Below are 17,123 nucleotides of genomic sequence, written 5' to 3' on the forward strand. Positions count from 1 at the left end.
GCAAGCGGGACTAGAACCCTGTGCCCATATGGGATGCCAGCGCCGCAGGCGGAGGATTAACCAAGTGAACCATGGCGCCAGCCCCAACCTTTTGAATTAATGATCACACACAGAAAGCAAAGTAACTTTTTCATAGCCTGAGGGGCCCTAAATCCATAACTTGCTAAAAAGGCTGTTTTGCCCAGGATGCTATTACCCTGTATGTTTACGTTTCAGTGACTATAGGGATATTACATTTATGTGGAACAAGTATAAAAAATCTACCAATTATCTGAGCAAGTTTCTCGAAGCACAAGAGAAAGGGGGTTGTTATTTTCAAAAGAGAGAAGTCGGAGTGCTGATGGAAAGAGAGCTGTAAGGGCACCCCAGGGTCGCCACTTCTCTTTCTCGTGAAACCCACAGGCGCTTGCTTGCTTTTCTGGGGTTCTCTTCCTGCTCAGCAGATCCCTAAAGGAGCATTCTTACACAACTCCTTTTCCTGTTCATGGCCATGCTCACTTCCCTGTTTTAGCAAGCTCTCCGGTACAGTGTTGGGTTTAGCATGGCTGCAAGCAGATGCCTGAGCTATAGATAGATGTGTATACTGTCTGCGCTAGGACACTGGTGCCACACATGGCTGTACTCTGCTGTACGGGGGACAGATTTATCGGACGTCGCTAAAGGTTTAGGAAACAGCTTTATCTAAACATAATATTTTCGCCCCTTGATACGATTTTCCTGTGCGCAGCATCGTTGTCTTATTTCACTTCCCTGGTGTGAAACAGCTCATGTCTGTCAACAGTCAGGCAGTGAGTGGAGTTGGCATTTGTGGGACAGCAGAATAGCTACCGCTGGTCGCAGGGCACCCCAGGGTGTGTACACAGGCACGAGGCAGAGGGGCCAACATGAGGCAGAGACAGAAAGTCCTCGTTTGACCGTCACTGCGGGCCACAAGTCGAGCAGCAGACACCACGTATGATCCAACAGACTTTACGTAACCTGAACGCTGGCGTGCTCTGAGTGCCAAACACTCATTTTTCTGTTTTTTTTTTTTTTTTTTTTACATCGTTTAAAAAGCCTTGAGTTACTGTAGAAAATGAATATTTTCTTCCTTTAAAAGGTCGGTGCGGAGAATACCCAATTTGAATCAACTGACAGGCCATCCACCATTTTTCTAGTTATATGCTAATTTAATTTAATAAAATATTTAGCGCTACACTGTACTAAGCTGTGTGTTCCATACAAGACCTTGCTTTTCTTTGTTTCTGCTTTTGTTCTCTTGTAAGACCTTACCAGGAAACCCTGCGACCCATCTCCTTACCTTGCTTTTCAACTTCTGTCAGCCCTTCTGATCTTTCTCAACATGGACCTCATTGGTTTTTTTTGTTTGTTTGTTTTGTTTTGTTTTTTGCGACTCATTTTGCAAAACTGGTAAAGTCATTTAAAAGTACTTGATGCTGAACAGTACAAATCTCAAATGCCAAAGTCACACTATCTTTGATAGAAAGAATCATCCATCCCTTAACAGCGACTGGTAAAAGACATCCGTTATGTAGAATTTTTTTTTTTTCGGTTAACAAGATTTATTGAAACCAGATCAGTGAGGCTGTGTTAGCCGGAGCCATCTGCTGGACCGGATGTACGGATGCTAATCACTAAAACAGGATTCTCCCAGGGTGCAGTTTCCTGGGACCAGCAAGCAGACAGCACCTGAAAGAGGCAGGCGTTGGAGACTTTCTGCGTAAAGACCTGTGCGCCAATTGCACCCGCCTGGTAGACTCTGTTCAGTGCCCGTGACGGGTGACAGGGGTGATGGAAGGCTCACTATTCCAAATAAACACAGCCGTGAGGGAAGAAGTGAGGATTTGATTGAAAGCTTTGGGGCCAGTGTGTGCGACATCTGTACAAAATTAAGTGCTAGTCCAAATGAGAGACTGTCAGCTTCTCAGGGTTTCGTGGTTGGTAAGAAATCTTGCTTCCCTGAGGTATCAATCTGCAAGTTTCTAATTCCGTTTCTTTTTTTTTTTTTTTAATCCACTTTAAGGACTAGAGCAATGAATGGCTCAATCAATAGGAAAAAAAAATCTCTCCTCCGTTAACCAGAGAAATTGATTTTCACCCTCATTTTCACAGACGAGTTGGAATATTTCTTTATGCTGAGAAATTCCCATTAATTTCCACAGCCCACATGTTCTTAGGTCTCTGGGGGAGCTGTGAGGGCAAAAGACGTAAATATTTCATCTCCCATAAACCATGGGACTGTATGACCACTAGTCTCAAGAGAAAAAAAAGTTTGTGACCAAAAAAAAAAAAAAAAAAAAACACCTGCCCTCTTGTTTTTCTTCCCTTTGTTAGGAAATGTGTTCTGCACTTTAGTTGTGAATTAACTTGGCTTACTGGTATCACAGTTCCAGGTTTGCTAAGTTAGTGTTTTTGTTTTTGTTTTGGTCAGGCCAGTGGATGCCTTTTAAGCCCTCATAGGTTAAAGGAAGAATTTTAGAAAATCAGCAAGAAAGGCAAAGAGCTGATTTCCTTCTAGAAGACTTTTTTTTCTTTTAAAGTAAATTAAACACTTGTATCAAATGCTGTCTTTACAAAGAAGACAAAGTTGTATTTTCTTGCCTGGTTAGCAGACAGCACTAGAAGTTGATGAGTGTAAACTTCACAACTCCTGGTCTACAGATGTCTTTACTTTGCACTTACATAAATAGTTTTATTATTCCAATTCTAAGTAAGCTCAGTTTTAAATCATTATTACACTATTTGATCATTTCGGGTATTATTTTCCTACAATTTTTTAATTGGCCACTTGAAAGAAAACAGCTGTCACTGATCCTGTGTTGAGAGGTTTACTGAGTTTTTTAGACAGTGAAAAAATAGAACACAGCTTCCACCAAACACCGCCTTTCAGCTTAAACTTGGGAAATTTTCCTGTTGTAAACTTCTTAGAAATAGTTATTTGTGACATTTTAAACACACCTGTTGGCCCAAACAAAGAGGTTTTGCAGGAAGATTTGAAGCCAGTATAATTCTTATATATTAATTCAGTAAAAAAGAAAAAAAAAAGTAGAAGGATGTGTGGAGTTTTCCCATGATTTTAAAATGGTTTTGAGGACCATGACTAATTTGGGAGCAGCTGTAATGTTTCATGCCAGCGAGAGCTTTTGAAAGAAAGCGAATCTGAACACTCAAAGCAAAACGTTCACGTGGCAAAGTTAGAAACCATTGCTGAAAGCTTTGTTTGTACACAACAGTCCATTTGCACTCGCAAGTGTGTGATTTCCATTTTCAAAGCATCAAGAAAGCATCTGGATGGGGATTTTTGCAAGATGATATTCTCCAAATCCTATAGGAATTTTTAGGTATAAAGAAGGAAATTGTGTATTATGACAGCTTCCTTCTTTTGTTAAGCATTTATTTAATACCAGGTTCTGAGATTTGAAGTTAACTGTGAATAGCCAGGAGTATGGCTGTGCCTCAGGTTTTCAGGGTTGGGATTTCCATTCTAAAGGGTGGTAGTATAGAAAGTTAATCAGTTGTTTCTTCTTGGGCTGTTCAAGTAAAACTGTTTGCCTGAAATTACACACTTGTGAACCATTTTTTTCAAAGCTTGTTTTCCATTTTTTTCAAAGCTTGTTTTGAGTTTTACCTGCTTACAGCTAAGTTAGAAAATGCACAGAACTTCCCTCCCACACTAGGAAACCAGCCTCACTCATCAAGAAAGAAATCTTTAGTTCCATCACCTAACAATTAGCGACAGGAATACAGGCACACGATTCCTAAACGTGTTTCTGGTTTTGCCCCTCAGTTCAGCTGAGAAGTTGGACATATTTATGACATATTTATCCATGACACATGTCCAAAATCCAGAATCCCGTGCTTCTCATGTTCTGCAAATGGCCGAATGCAGTGGTGGCAGAAGGTCAAGTGCGATGGCAGGAGGCGTTTCACAGGCAGAGGAGATGTGTTCCCATGATGCAAATCCCTTGCATCACTGGGGCCATCAGCTTCACCAAGCCTTCCCTGCGTACCTGGAGAAGTAGTATGTGATAGGGAGGAGATAGGCAAGGGTTCCCATTTTCCATGTTGTAACTGGAGCTTCACGAAAGAATTAGGAGAGGGAGAGGAGGGGAGAAAGGAAGGGAAAAGATACTGTTTCCTGATGGTTTTTAAAGATCAGCAAGAATGGGCTGGCGCCGCGGCTCACTAGGCTAATCCTTCTAGTCCTGGTCAGGGCGCCGGATCCTGTCCCGGTTGCCCCAATTCCAGGCCAGCTCTCTGCTGTGGCCAGGGAGTGCAGTGGAGGATGGCCCAAGTCCTTGGGTCCTGCACCCCATGGGAGACCAGGATAAGCACCTGGCTCCTGCCATCGGATCAGCGCGGTGCGCCGGCCGCAGCGCGCCTACCGCGGCGGCCATTGGAGGGTGAACCACCGGCAAAAGGAAGACCTTTCTCTCTGTCTCTCTCTCACTGTCCACTCTGCCTGTCAAAAAAAAAAAAAAAAAAATCAGCAAGAATGAAAAAATCTGTAACTTCTGTTCTTCATCTGCCTCGGAGTTGCCTGGGTTTGTTGTATGACTGAATAAAGGAACACAGGTCCACAGTGCAAAATTCAGGATTCCAGTGTTTCCAGGTTTGAGGACAGGTGACTCGGTGCCGGTACCATGTGTTCCCTTCCACCCTGGGCAGGGTCTGGGGCAACATCTGGAATCAAACCCATCAGCACTACTGCACCGGAACATGAATGTTCACACGCGTGAGACAGAGAGGGGTCAGACATCATCTCCAGTCAAAGCCTAGGTTTGCTGCTAAACGTTTATGAAAAGTGTGTTACTTTGGCCTTTGCAGACCTTAGAATTGCATGTTAGGGATTTTAGTGATGAGCTACCTTCTCTGGGAACTTGACCTTCATGAGATGCTAATAAAATACGGAGGAGTCATCCGGACGCCAGCTTATTATTACCACTCCTGAGTGTTCAGTTATTCCCGTACGTTCCACTCATGTAGCTCTGTGGGTGTACTGCTCTGTTGTTCTTGTTCCAGAGCGGGTCACAGCCCCTGGTTTAAGAAGTCTCCCTCACTAAGCCTATGAGGAGACTCCAAAACCTTCAGAGAAGGTCTACAGTTTGCGCTCCAGATTCCGCAAACCTTTGCATTTGCCCCATTCATATGCCATCGAGGGTTCCCCTACATATTACGGATGTCTCGTTGACCCTAAAGGAATTTCCTGGAAAAGTTACTTCCTAGTTTTATAAAGGAAAGTGAAACACATTGCAGATTTTGACCCACTTGCTCTCAAGTTAAATTTTTATTTCTTTACTTTGTGATAACTTGGTTAAGATTGGTGTTGTTGTTCATTGTGGAAAATTCCTTGTTTGATGTATTGCTATAAATCTTCATTTGTCCCCAGTAGACCATTCTTCCCATGTCTTACGAGCAGGACAGGCAATAGAAGACAGGGGCATCACCTCAAAACCTCCCCTAAATCAAAGATCCACACAGCACTGACATGGTAACTTTTTTTTGAGTGGGGTGAAGAAGAGGGCAACATTCATAGCTACTTAGAAGTTTTGAATAAAATTGGATTAATATTAAAAATAAGACTTGAATTTTATTCTCAGCTTAGTAGCTGGCTCTCCAAGAGACCTTTATTTATTTATTTTTAAACATGGACCAAGACAATAGAGTAAACTGTTTAAAAGTGTTCTATAAGTTGGCATCTATCAGGTGCTCTGAACTCTGGGGAGAACATCAGGTTGGGAGACCTTGAGAAAGGAAACTCAGGACCTCTGGCACATTGGTTAGGCCTCAGCTTTGCACATCTTTGGGGGCAGAATGACAGCATCTCCCCTTAGGGTGGCTTTGTGATTACAGCTACAGAGCCTGGCGCGGCTGGACACTTCTAAGTTACCGTAGATGTTTACAAACATCGGAAAGGCAAATAGAAATTTCTATGTGCTGGCCCTTTGGGAAGGATTAAGAGCCATAGATCCCTTCCAGAAACTAATGGCTTTGGATGGGCTTCACGCCTTGGTGAGTTCTATTGTGTTTTCCTGTGTAGCCTTGCCCTGGAGGAGAACTAGACAACCCAGCAAGGGAGTCAGACCTGGGGCTGTCATCAGGGGCACTTGTTTGCCAACAAACACGTGTTGGGTGGGTAAAACCATCCCTTCCTGGAGAGCCTTCCTTCCCCAAATAGACTTCAGATGTGATGAGTGGGAGTAGCTCAAGTTTCAGCTCCATAGAGGAGCTGCTAATTACCTTTCGGGTAGTTTCAGCCAATGAAAGTCTGTCTGATAAAAGCGCCTTTGGGTCCTGAAGATATTGCTCTAGGTGCCCTTGGACCTGTGAATCAGCTCCCTGTTCTCAGGGAACTGAACAGGGAGAAGAGACCCAAAAATTCGGCACCGTGGGCTCTCAGGCATTTGGTGAACTGAGTGTTTGCCTGAACTATGTCTTGAGCGCATGGGACTAAAAATCCCCAGTCGTACTTGGGAATTGGATCTTCCTAAACACGAGGAGCCCACCTGTTTGAAAACCTCCAGTGGCTCTCCTGTTGCCTCCTGGGTCAGCGGGAACCCTGCGAGCCTGACATCAGTGGTGCTCATAATTCTGTGCCTCCCCCTCCTTTCCCTTCAGTGTTACCCCTTGTGTGCCGTGCAGTCCTATTGGTCTCTGCAGTCCACCTTATGTGGCCCCCGTGGCTTGGCTTTCTTCCATTGCGGAGGAGGGCAATGTCCCTGGCCTTTTCTTCATTCGGGGTCTCCTCAAGATCCTGTTCTTGCACCCGAGTCCCCAGAGCCCTTTTCTTTCCTCTGAGCCTTAGAATTTGTGGTTTGGACTGACATGATCAAACACTGCCCACAAGGTCAAGTGCCTTCGTATGCACAACTCTTTTCCCGCCCCCAAGGCCAACTCTGAACATCTTTTGCATAAGGGCTAGGTCTCATCATTGTTTCATATCCCTTACAGCACTTTGTGTAGGAGCAGATGTTCCATACCTTCATCTTATTGATTATTAACTAACAAACCCCTTTGCCTTACCCCTTAGGTTCAGGTAGTGCAAGTACTCAGATGTAGTCTTTCAAACGGTCGTTAAGTTGCGTCTCCTCTTGGTTGGTTGTTGGAAGCCAGGGTTCACAAACAGCACGGTCGTCATCGATCAGTGCATTGAAAGAAGCCCTTTCTGGCTTCAGCGATAATGTCACCAAACATCCATGCCTTTCTTTGTCACCACATACGTGCCATGAGATGGAGCTCCCCATTGGCTCTTGGTACCCAGCGTGGGGCTGCTGATTGTTGGTGGTAGCAGTGTTTTTCTGCCGAGGACTCACAGAACCATTCGTCTTCCAGTTAGCAGCATGGGCTAACGTTAGGGTGTTCGCCATCCAATGCTTCAGGAGCTCCCATTTGTGTCTTCAGTGTTTCTTCCTTCCTTCATACTTATTTATTTGCTGAACTCCTGTGCCCTTGCTGCTATGGCTCAGCAACCTGCTGGCCACTGTTTGCCTTGCTTTTTGAGCAGCACAAAAGCTGCTACAGTGGTGCAGGATAGAAGCGCTGGGCCAGATGCAGGTCTCCCTGTGATGAGCTTTTGCAACCCCAGTTGAGGCACCGGGGATCCTTGGTGGAGCAGAATAGGAAAGCAGTCTCTCAATACCAGAACCCTCCTGGAGTGGGTGCTGCTGTTGGTGTAGGAGGTCGTGAGTGGGTACAGATACCACAACCAGCCAGGCCCAGGTGAGATGTTGTGTCTGCTGAGCAGCTAGAGAGCAATCGAGTGGCTGAAGGGGTTACACTGGGGGCGATCACCCCAGAGCATGTGGGGCTACAGGAAAAAAAAAAAAAAAGCATTTCTGCTTCCAGGACCAGATGGCCTGAAAGCTCCCAGCTGCCCCAGTAAATCCACTTCACACTTTCAAAGCACTTTCTGGGCCTTGTCACAAGCAAAAGTTGTTTATTTAATTGCACTGTAGCCGACAGTTTCCAGCGGGTGGCCCTTCCAGGCAAAAAACAAAAAATCTAGCACCGTCCATGAGGCGGCACTTGCGGAGAAAGCAGTGACGTCACCCATCTTGGGAGTCCCATGAACCTAACGACAGGTCCCAGGGGACCCTTCTCCTGCCCGATCCCTGTGGAGGGGGCTGCTCGGGGGCCTGCAGTCCACCCCCTCGCTGAGGGCAGGGCTTGGAGGCACCCTGGCCATCTGTGAGCCCTTGCAGGGGGTCAGGACTGGGAGAGGACGCTGGCTGAGTCATAGGTTCTTTCTCGTCTATATTAAGTAAATAAATAAAAAGAAAGTGGCCCCCCCTGTCTGCTTCCTCCCACGGCTTTCCATTAAAAGGGACCAGATGCGGGGTCTCCCAGACAGGGCGGCCGAGTCAGGTCCTTAGATTCTAACTGTGGGCTTCGTCTCTCGGAGGCTGAGTGTGTTTCTTGGCTCTCTCTGCAGCAATGAAGTCGTACGGAATGACTTGAAGAAGCTGCCAGCCCTTCCCACCCAAGCGCTGAAGGAGCACCCTTCCCTGGCCTACTGGTAAGACCCCCATGGGCTGCATGGGGCCCAGCAGCTGCCACGGGGCCGCCTGGGCGCTCGGTTGTACCCTGACTTGGGACTGGATTTATTTAAATGACATGTTGCATGTGGGACCGCTCCTTTTCTTTTTGTTCTTTCAAATCTTCTCAGGTTTCACTTGGGATGGTTTTACCTCCTTTCATGTGCTGGTCGAGTTGCATTTTGGAACCCCTGTCATTGGGTGATGGGCCCTGAGGGGTTCCAAGACATGGGAGAACTGCAGGGTTTCCGCTTTGCCGAAGAGAGAGGCTGATCCTTTCCTTTGCCCTCAGTGGGTGCCGTCTCCTGACGCAGCCGTCATTATGCCACAGTTCACGTGTCCGGGCCCTAAGTAACGGATTCGGAAAGGCTTCCGGCATTTGAAGGGTTCCCAAATTGCGGTTTGTGTCACAAGTGAGCAGGGCTGCCTTCCTGGGGAGAGCGATGCAATCTTGCTGGATCATTGCCCTCTCCCAGGGACAGCCTCGCTTCCTGGATGCTCCTTCCGGACTCCGAAACAGACCCCAGTGTAAGAACAGCCCAAAGCAGGAAATGCAAAGCAAATCTCTGCTGAGAAATATGACGCGTGACTCCCCCAGGTAGTCCTGTACACGCCACCTTTCATCTCGTCTGGACACTTTTCTGGACAGTGGACTGGTTGTGTGGTCACTCAGGTAGCTTGAAGCGAGGGCTTTGGCTCAGATGGCACGTGTCTGACTGCAGAAGCCGTTAGCAGGGCTAGACTCTGCTTCACAAATCATTCCTCCCTGAGAGACCTCAGCCCCCCAAGGAAGCTGGACCTGAGTCCCGGGGCTGTGAGCTGGCGTCGTTAAGTTCACCTCTCTGAGCTGCTGTGTTGCTGCTCTTCCTCTGGTAGCATAGATGTGGACAGGTAATGCCTTCCTGCCATCGTAGTCTGACCTCTAAGAGCAAAATCCGTCCAACCTGCAGCGATTTCGCCTGCATCCGCTTCCGAGCGTCCAGTCTTGGCTGTCTGCACTCAAGGACACCAGCAGCTCACCTGCCCCTTTCCTTGCTCATGCAACCCTGGTACTCCTCCTCCTCACCGAGTCCCTAAGCTCCCTGGGCCTTACCTTCTGTGTCCCCCAGCTGTTCCTGTTCGGGATAGCATTGGTGATGGAGGAAGGAATAGAAGAAGGTACCAGGAGAGACCAGCGTTCCTATTTGGAGGGCTGCAGTTGCTGTTCTAGATTGTTATACCAGTGTGTTGTCTGGAGTCAGAGAGGCCTTTGGCCTAATCCATCCCTCGGTCATCTCAGCATTCATTCAGTCTTCAACATTGGGGCGCCCTGTACACATTTCACTTAGGAATTCCTCTCTCTCTCCTCTCTGTCTGCTATTTTCTACGACTGTCCCCACCATCTGTTCTGTGCTCACATTTTTTTTAAAGATTTATTTATTTTATTTGAAAGCTAGAATTACACAGAGAGAGGAGAGAGGTCTTCCATTTGCTGGTTCACTCCTCAGTTGGCCACAACTGCCGGAGCTGCACCGATCTGAAGCCAGGAGCCAGGAGCTTCTTCTGGGTCTCCCATGTGGCTGCAGGGGCCCAGGGACTTGGGCCATCTGCCACTGCTTGCCCAGGCCATAGCAGAGAGCTGGATTGGAAGTGGAGCAGCCAGACTCAAACTGGTGCCCATATGGGATGCCGGCACTGCAAATAGCAGCTTACCCCCTATACCACAGCGCTGGCCCCATCACGTATTATGCTCCATAAGAATGTCTTCACCTGCATCCACACATACACCTGTCTAAATGCCAGAACATGTCTTGTCTTTAAGTCTTTATTTATTGAACTTACTTGAAAGGCAGAGACAGAGAGAACAACAGAGGCCTCTCCTCCACTGGTTCACTCCCCAGATGTCTCCAACAGCCAAGAGCTGGGCCAGACCAAATCCAGGAGCCAGGAACTCAATCGCAGGTCTCTCATTTGGGTGGCAGGGACCTACACACTTGAGCCATCGCGTGCTGTCCCCCGGAGTGTGCAGGAAACTGGATCGGGAGGGGTCAGAACCCAAACACAAGCACTGTGATGTGGGATGCAGATGTCCCGAGCAGCGTCTTAACCAACACCTGCCCCTGCCCCCATTACCTTTATAACCAGGCCAGCCCTTCCCTCGGGCCTCGTTCAGACCTGTGAGTACCCAGGCCATGGTCTAAATGCTCTGAGAGAGTGACAGGACAGGTGAAGCCAGATGTCTTCGGCATCGCAGCCCCACTTACGTATAAGCAGATGAGTAGCATGGACCATCCTGTTGATACATTGCTTAGAGAGAGAGCGAGCGAGAGAGCATAAGCCTTTTCACGTCATTGCATCATGGTTGCCTAGTTGTGACTGGCTGTAGTATTTTAATCTTTTTTTTTTTTTTTTTTTTTTTGACAGGCAGAGTGGATAGTGAGAGAGAGAGAGACAGAGAGAAAGGTCTTCCTTTTGCCATTGGTTCACCCTCCAATGGCCGCTGCGGCCGGCGCATCATGCTGATCTGAAGCCAGGAGCCAGGTGCTTCTCCTGGTCTCCAGTGCGGGTGCAGGGCCCAAGCACTTGGGCCATCCTCCACTGCCTTCCTGGGCCATAGCAGAGAGCTGGCCTGGAAGAGGGGCAACCGGGATAGAATCCGGTGCCCCAACCAGGACTAGAACCCGGTGTGCTGGCGCCACAAGGCGGAGGATTAGCCTGTTAAGCCACGGCACCGGCGTATTTTAATCTATAAAGATCTAACAGGACCAGTGCTGTGGTGTAGCGAGTAAAGCCGCCACCTGCAGTACCGGAATCCCACATGGACGCCGGTTTGAGACCCTGCTGCTCCACTTCCAATCCAGCTCTCTGCTATGGCCTGGGAGGGAAGTGGAAGATGGTCCAAGTCCTTGGGCCCCTGCACCTGCATGGGAGACCCGGAGGAAGCTCCTGACTCCTGGCTTCGTATTGGCACAGCTCCAGCCGTTGTGGCCAATTGGGGAGTGAACCAGCGGATGGAAGACCTCTCTCTCTCTCTCTCTCTCTCTGCCTCTCTTCTCTCTGTGGGAAAAACAAAACAAAACAAAACAACAACAACAAAAAACATCCCAAGTCCTTGGGTCTCTGCACCCACGTGAGAGACCTGGAGAAAGCTCCTGGCTCCTGGCTTCATATTGGTGCAGCTCCGGCCATTGCAGCCAATTGGGGAGTGAACCAGTGGATGGATGACCTCTCTCTCTCTCTCTCTCTCTCTCTCTCTGCCTCTCCTTCTCTCTCTGTGAACTCTGACTTTCAAATAAATAAATGAATCTTTGAAAATAAATTAAAAGAAAGACCTAACAAGAGCAATACATGCTATTCATGCTCCATATAGACAGAGCAGAGTGATAGAGCTAGAGCTGGTAGGCTGGGCTTGTTTGGGTTTTCCTCTTGATCTCAGCATCACCAGTCATCCTCCTGACCCCGCACCTGGTGGAGGACGCCATTTTGCCTCCTTCATCCCAAGCTGAGTCAAGTTGCTCACAGAATCGTGTTGCCCTCATCATCCCTGGGCTAACGCTACATTTTCACTGCGCTCTGTGGCGCTCCTGCTACCCCTTGGCATTCATGGACGTAATAGGCAACCCCCAGGCCAAAGCCATGGGGAGGGGCCTGTCCACACCTCAGGGAAGGCAGTACAGCCTAGTTTCTGAGCTGTGAGCTGCCTCCATTTCTCCACCTGTAACCTGGGGTCAACCACACCGGCAACTTCAGAGTGTGATATCCCCCAAGCGCTTAGCAAGCATGGGGTTCTCACATCTGATGGCCTGTTGAGAAGGCCTCTCTGCAGGAAGTTAGTTATGTGCCCAGCGTCATGGGACAAGGTGGCGTCTGAGCTGGGACCTGAATTCTCCCTTGCGGGCCTAGCTTGTGAATGCTAGACCACGCCAGCCCACCCCTGCCCTTGCTACAGGGACATGAAGCCACTGACCCCCGCAGGCCGGGAGCTTCCATGATACCCCCCCCCCCCCCGCCCCGGCACCATTCCTTCCATCCCCATGCATTTCCCATGCACCCTCATCTGCACACAGGTGATTTGACTTCGTGACGTGGCCAAGCCTGTGGCAGCTGGGATTGGTCAAGGGCCTTTTTCCTGCACTGTAGCACTGGGTCTGCCTAACAGTGCTTTGGAGTCCTGGTCAGTTGTTTTTTTTTTTTTTTTTTTGGACAGGCAGAGTTAGACAGTGAGAGAGAGAGAGACAGACAGAAAGGTCTTCCTTTTTCCGTTGGTTCACTCCCCAAATGGCCGCTACAGCCGGCGTGCTGGGAGTTGCAGAGGATGAGGGCGGCGGGGGCAGAATGGGCTCTCTGTTGGCATGAAAGGTGTCAAATGGGAGGAAGGGAGGAGGTGGCTACTGTGGCTCCCCCAGGGCTGCCAGACAGCAGGAGGAGGTGGAGGCGGGTAGAGACTTCTGCAGCTGCCAGGCTCACTGAGATCCCGTGGTCAGCCCGTGTCGTTGGAAAGCACTTTGGACCGCATTTTCCTCTTGCTTTCCTGGAGCCTTGCTTGTGTTTATGGCTGTAGCATGTATTGATTTTCAACTCTCCTCCCTGAGCTACAAAAGAAATAGGATCCTGTCTACACTGAGTTGCTTGACCCTGGCTCCAGGAGTTGACCTCGCAACATTCCCAAGGCTGTTGGTGGAGGGGCTGTGTAGGGAGGTGGCTGAAGACTGATCTCAACACTTCCTGGCACAACTCGCAGGCTTCGAGTGAGGCTGTGCTGTGTGCCTATAGAGGATGCTGCCCGGGAAGGACTTCGGGGCATGTAAAGTGGACCTGCACAGCATGCAGGAGCCCAGGAGAAATACATCTGGGCACCCCTTCCTGCCCCAGACCCCACGGAAGTGACTGAGCCAGTTCACCTGTCCCCAGGCCCCACGGAAGGGACTGTCCTGGCTCTCCTGTCCTCGGGCCCCACGGAAGGGACTGTCCTGGCTCTCCTGTCCTCGGGCCCCACGGAAGGGACTGTCCTGGCTCACCTGTCCCCAGCCCCCACAGAAGGGACTGTCCTGGCTCTCCTGTCCTCGGGCCCCACGGAAGGGACTGTCCTGGCTCTCCTGTCCTCGGGCCCCACGGAAGGGACTGTCCTGGCTCACCTGTCCCCGGGCCCCACGGAAGGGGCTGTCCTGGCTCACCTGTCCCCAGGCCCCACGGAAGGGACTGTCCTGGCTCACCTGTCCCCAGGCCCCACGGAAGGGACTGTCCTGGCTCACCTGTTCCCATTCTGAGTATTATGGAGCCCCTGTGAAAAGCTCTGGCTGTCTTACATGCACCAGAGTGCAGAATGTTGAGATCAAACAATATTAGTTAAAGGTTAAGATGGTAATGGAAAGAGAAGTAAACCACCTACAAGGCCTAGACGGTGAGCAAGTGGGACATGTTTACCCCTCAGGGACAGACAGCCGGGCTGAAACAAAACCAGAGAACGGAAGAGCCAAGGCCTTCCTTTCTGGGATCATGAATCAGTGACAGCTCATAGAGTTCAACTTGTGAGGTCTTCAGGGCAGATGGCTAACGTTTCTTCCCCATGTGGAGCCTTCACGGAGGGCAGGAAGGGTCTCTTGAGGAAGTGAGAGGCAGACAGCGAGAAATCAGTGTCTAGGGCCATGTGGCTCCGGTCACAGAGGCTCCGTGGCAGGTGGGGCGTGAGACCGCTTGCTACCTGCAGCCACGTCCCCCGTGATTCCCAAGGTTGCCGTGCAGTTCCCAAGGCAGCAGTGGGTGGGAGCAGCCGGAGTCTCTTCTCCCAGATGGCTGTGCCACAGCCCAGGCTGCCCTCTGCCCTGCCCTGGGATGGTTTGGCCGGCCACTGCCACCATGGAGCCCGCTGAGCTCTCGTTGCTTGAGAACTCGGATTTTGCCATCTGATTCTGGTAGCTGGTTGTGCTTACTTCCCCACAGGGACTTCTGTGATCTCCGGTTTATATTAACCAGACCCGGATTCCAGCACTTTCCATCCCCAGTCCCTGACTACTCGCTCAGAATGGGTAGGCTCTGAGCTCTCAGTGAGGTCACCGCCTGCCCTCCCCTCCCCGTGGGGGGACAGGGAGAGTGAGGAGGGAGACAGAGGGAATCTAACCATTGTGTCACTCAGGATCCCCCCCGACCACCCCCACCACCACGGATCCGTTTCTTTCTCGTTGTTTCTGTAAGCAGCTGGCCCCCGAGCCTGGCCGCTCACCTTCTTCCCCAGATGAGGAGGATGCAGGCCCTCTGTGGGGAAAACAGACTTTGGGGTTTTCGCTTCAGTCAATATCTAGCTAATGGGATTCTGCTCCGGCTGAGTTTGGAAATGTCACGTTAGGCAGTGGCCCTTGACTGCCTGGAGCCCGCTGTGAGGCCGCTCAGCCTCAGAAGCATCTTGTTCTTCAGCCGTGGACTTGGGGACTCTGCTAACAGCATCCTTCTCTGATTCTAGCGAAGACAGAGTCATCGAGCACTACAAGAAGCTGAACGGGCAGACGAGAGGCCAAGCAATTGTCAAGTAAGTGGTCCTCCCGGCCCTCCTGGCCCTCCCGAGGACTGCCTGTCCTTCTGTAGGCAAAGCACACACCAAGACGGTTCTGTTCCATCCAGAAAACCGTCTCGGGGGTGCGGAGGGGGGATCTTCCACTTTGATCATCAAGTTAACTGATCACTCCGAGAACCCCACCACCCACACCACAGGCCACGCGCGCGATGCCGATTCTGCTGAATGACCAGCCTCTGTGTGTGTGTGTGTCTGTCTTCCGTTGTCTCTGCAGCTACATGAGCATCGTGGAGTCTCTGCCAACCTACGGGGTGCACTATTACGCAGTGAAGGTAAGTCCCGTGTCCTGGGCAAGTCACCAGCCCTGCGCTAAGCAGACACAGGAAGACGGCTCACGCTTGCTTCCAGCCGTCTTACTGGGAGTTTGGCTTGGCTGCAGTTGAGGGGAGGTGGTAGGGCTTGGTCAGGAAGATTGTGTGCTGGAGGGGATGGGGCAGTGGGGTTTTACCCCTAGGGTCCTAAGAGGCAATACAAGTATCCTCCAGTACACATAGGGGTACTTCGAGCAGTTCGTGGAAAATTGAATTAAAAGACCCATTTATTTGGGGGGCAAAAATATTTGGGAACCCATGCATTTTTTTTCCATAATATATGTTTTCCATGAACTTTTTGAACAACCCTGCATGTATGCATAGATTTCAAAAACTCCATTGTGTTAGCAAGTCCAGTGTGACACTGACCCCATTCTAAGGCATCCCTAATTTTTTATGTAATGTCTCAGGCTAGGATCTTGCCTTTGGTTTCTTTTTCTTTTTTTTTTTTAATTCATTTTTTTAATTTGTACATCTTTGTGGGATGTAGCACAATACTTAAACCAATCATAAATCAATCATACCCAGCAGTCAGCCTTTCCATTTCCTTTTCTTTCCTCTGTGTGTGGAGCCCGCCAGCTCCTGTCTTCCAATTGTCTATACAGGCTGCGATACGCCCTTGTGAACTGTAGTCACCCCACTGTGCTCCGGAACACTCACACCTGTTAACTTCTCCAGACTGCATTTTGGTACCATTACAGGATCTTGCCTTGGAAGATAAGGTGTCCCCAGTGAACGCAGGAGGAGGAGAAGTTCCTTTCTTCTCCTTGAACTAAATTATTGCCCAAAGTCTAATCAAAAAGAGCAGAGAATCTAAACTTAAGACACTTCCATCAGTCAACATGAAGTTTTCTTGCTCCTCTGCTTGTCTTTGTCCATGTTTCCACCCAACTATATTTTTAATTCCTTTAGACTAAAGTGTGCACTGTGGGGCAGGCATTTTAGTGCAGTGGGTTAAGCCTCGGCTTGGTATGCCCACATCCCACATGGGAGAGCTGGTCCCAGGCCTGGCTACTCCACTTCCAGTCCAACTCCCTGCTGATGCACTTGGAAGGCAGCATCTACTTTTCTGTTTGTTTGTTTTTGGTTTTTGGTGGGAGGATCTGTTACCTGCATGGGAGACCTGTATTGTGTCCCAGGCTTTGGCCTGGCCCAGCCCCAGCTTACTTTGAAATAGCTCATATCCCACAAATATTTGAAAACCCTCATGCTGGTTTTGACTTCCCAGAACGCCCACGGTGGGGGTGTATCAGGTTATTGACATGAGTGGCAATGAGGATGAAGCTAGGGAAAGGCTGCTGGATGGGGTCTCCACGAGGTCCCAGCATCTGGGAGCCATAATTTACCACCCTGACAGCAAGTCTGTGTTAAAGGCGTAGACAGAGGGCTTGGTGTTTCTGACTCAGGCCCAAGGACGGTGCAGCTTCTCTTGTGCTGTCTTGTCCAAGAGCACAGACCCAAAATCCTGGTGAGAAGGAGGCCTGAGTGACCCCCTTCCTGCCCCTCTGCCCTTGGCTCCTTGGGCTGGGAGGGTCCTGAGTCAAGCTGGGCTGTGTCTGCTTGGACTTTTTTGTCTTTAAATTGAGAAGGAGGCACCTTGCATAGCCTCCAGGGTCCCCCCGGCTGACAGCCGATGACAGTTTTCATCAGTGGTTCAATTTATTAGAACGTTCACCATCTCAGTGTGGTAAGTGAGTAGGAGGCCAGCCTGGAAAACCTGAAGTCTTATAA

The 17,123-nt window shown here is 49.6% G+C and overlaps 1 protein-coding gene across 4 annotated transcripts in view; it reads left to right on the forward strand.

The window, feature by feature from the left end:
• FRMD4A (FERM domain containing 4A) overlaps window positions 1-17,123 on the forward strand; it is a 342,837-nt gene that overhangs the window by 239,915 nt on the left and 85,799 nt on the right. For all 4 annotated transcript variants that reach the window (XM_062210863.1, XM_062210861.1, XM_062210860.1 and 1 more), the window contains exons 8-10: window positions 8,432-8,515; window positions 14,971-15,036; window positions 15,296-15,353. In XM_062210863.1, coding sequence (XP_062066847.1) covers window positions 8,432-8,515; window positions 14,971-15,036; window positions 15,296-15,353 — 208 coding nt within the window. The remainder of the gene's footprint in view (window positions 1-8,431; window positions 8,516-14,970; window positions 15,037-15,295; window positions 15,354-17,123) is intronic.

The sequence above is a fragment of the Lepus europaeus genome, chromosome 14 (genome assembly GCF_033115175.1).
Source record: "Lepus europaeus isolate LE1 chromosome 14, mLepTim1.pri, whole genome shotgun sequence".
Lineage (NCBI taxonomy): Eukaryota > Metazoa > Chordata > Mammalia > Lagomorpha > Leporidae > Lepus > Lepus europaeus.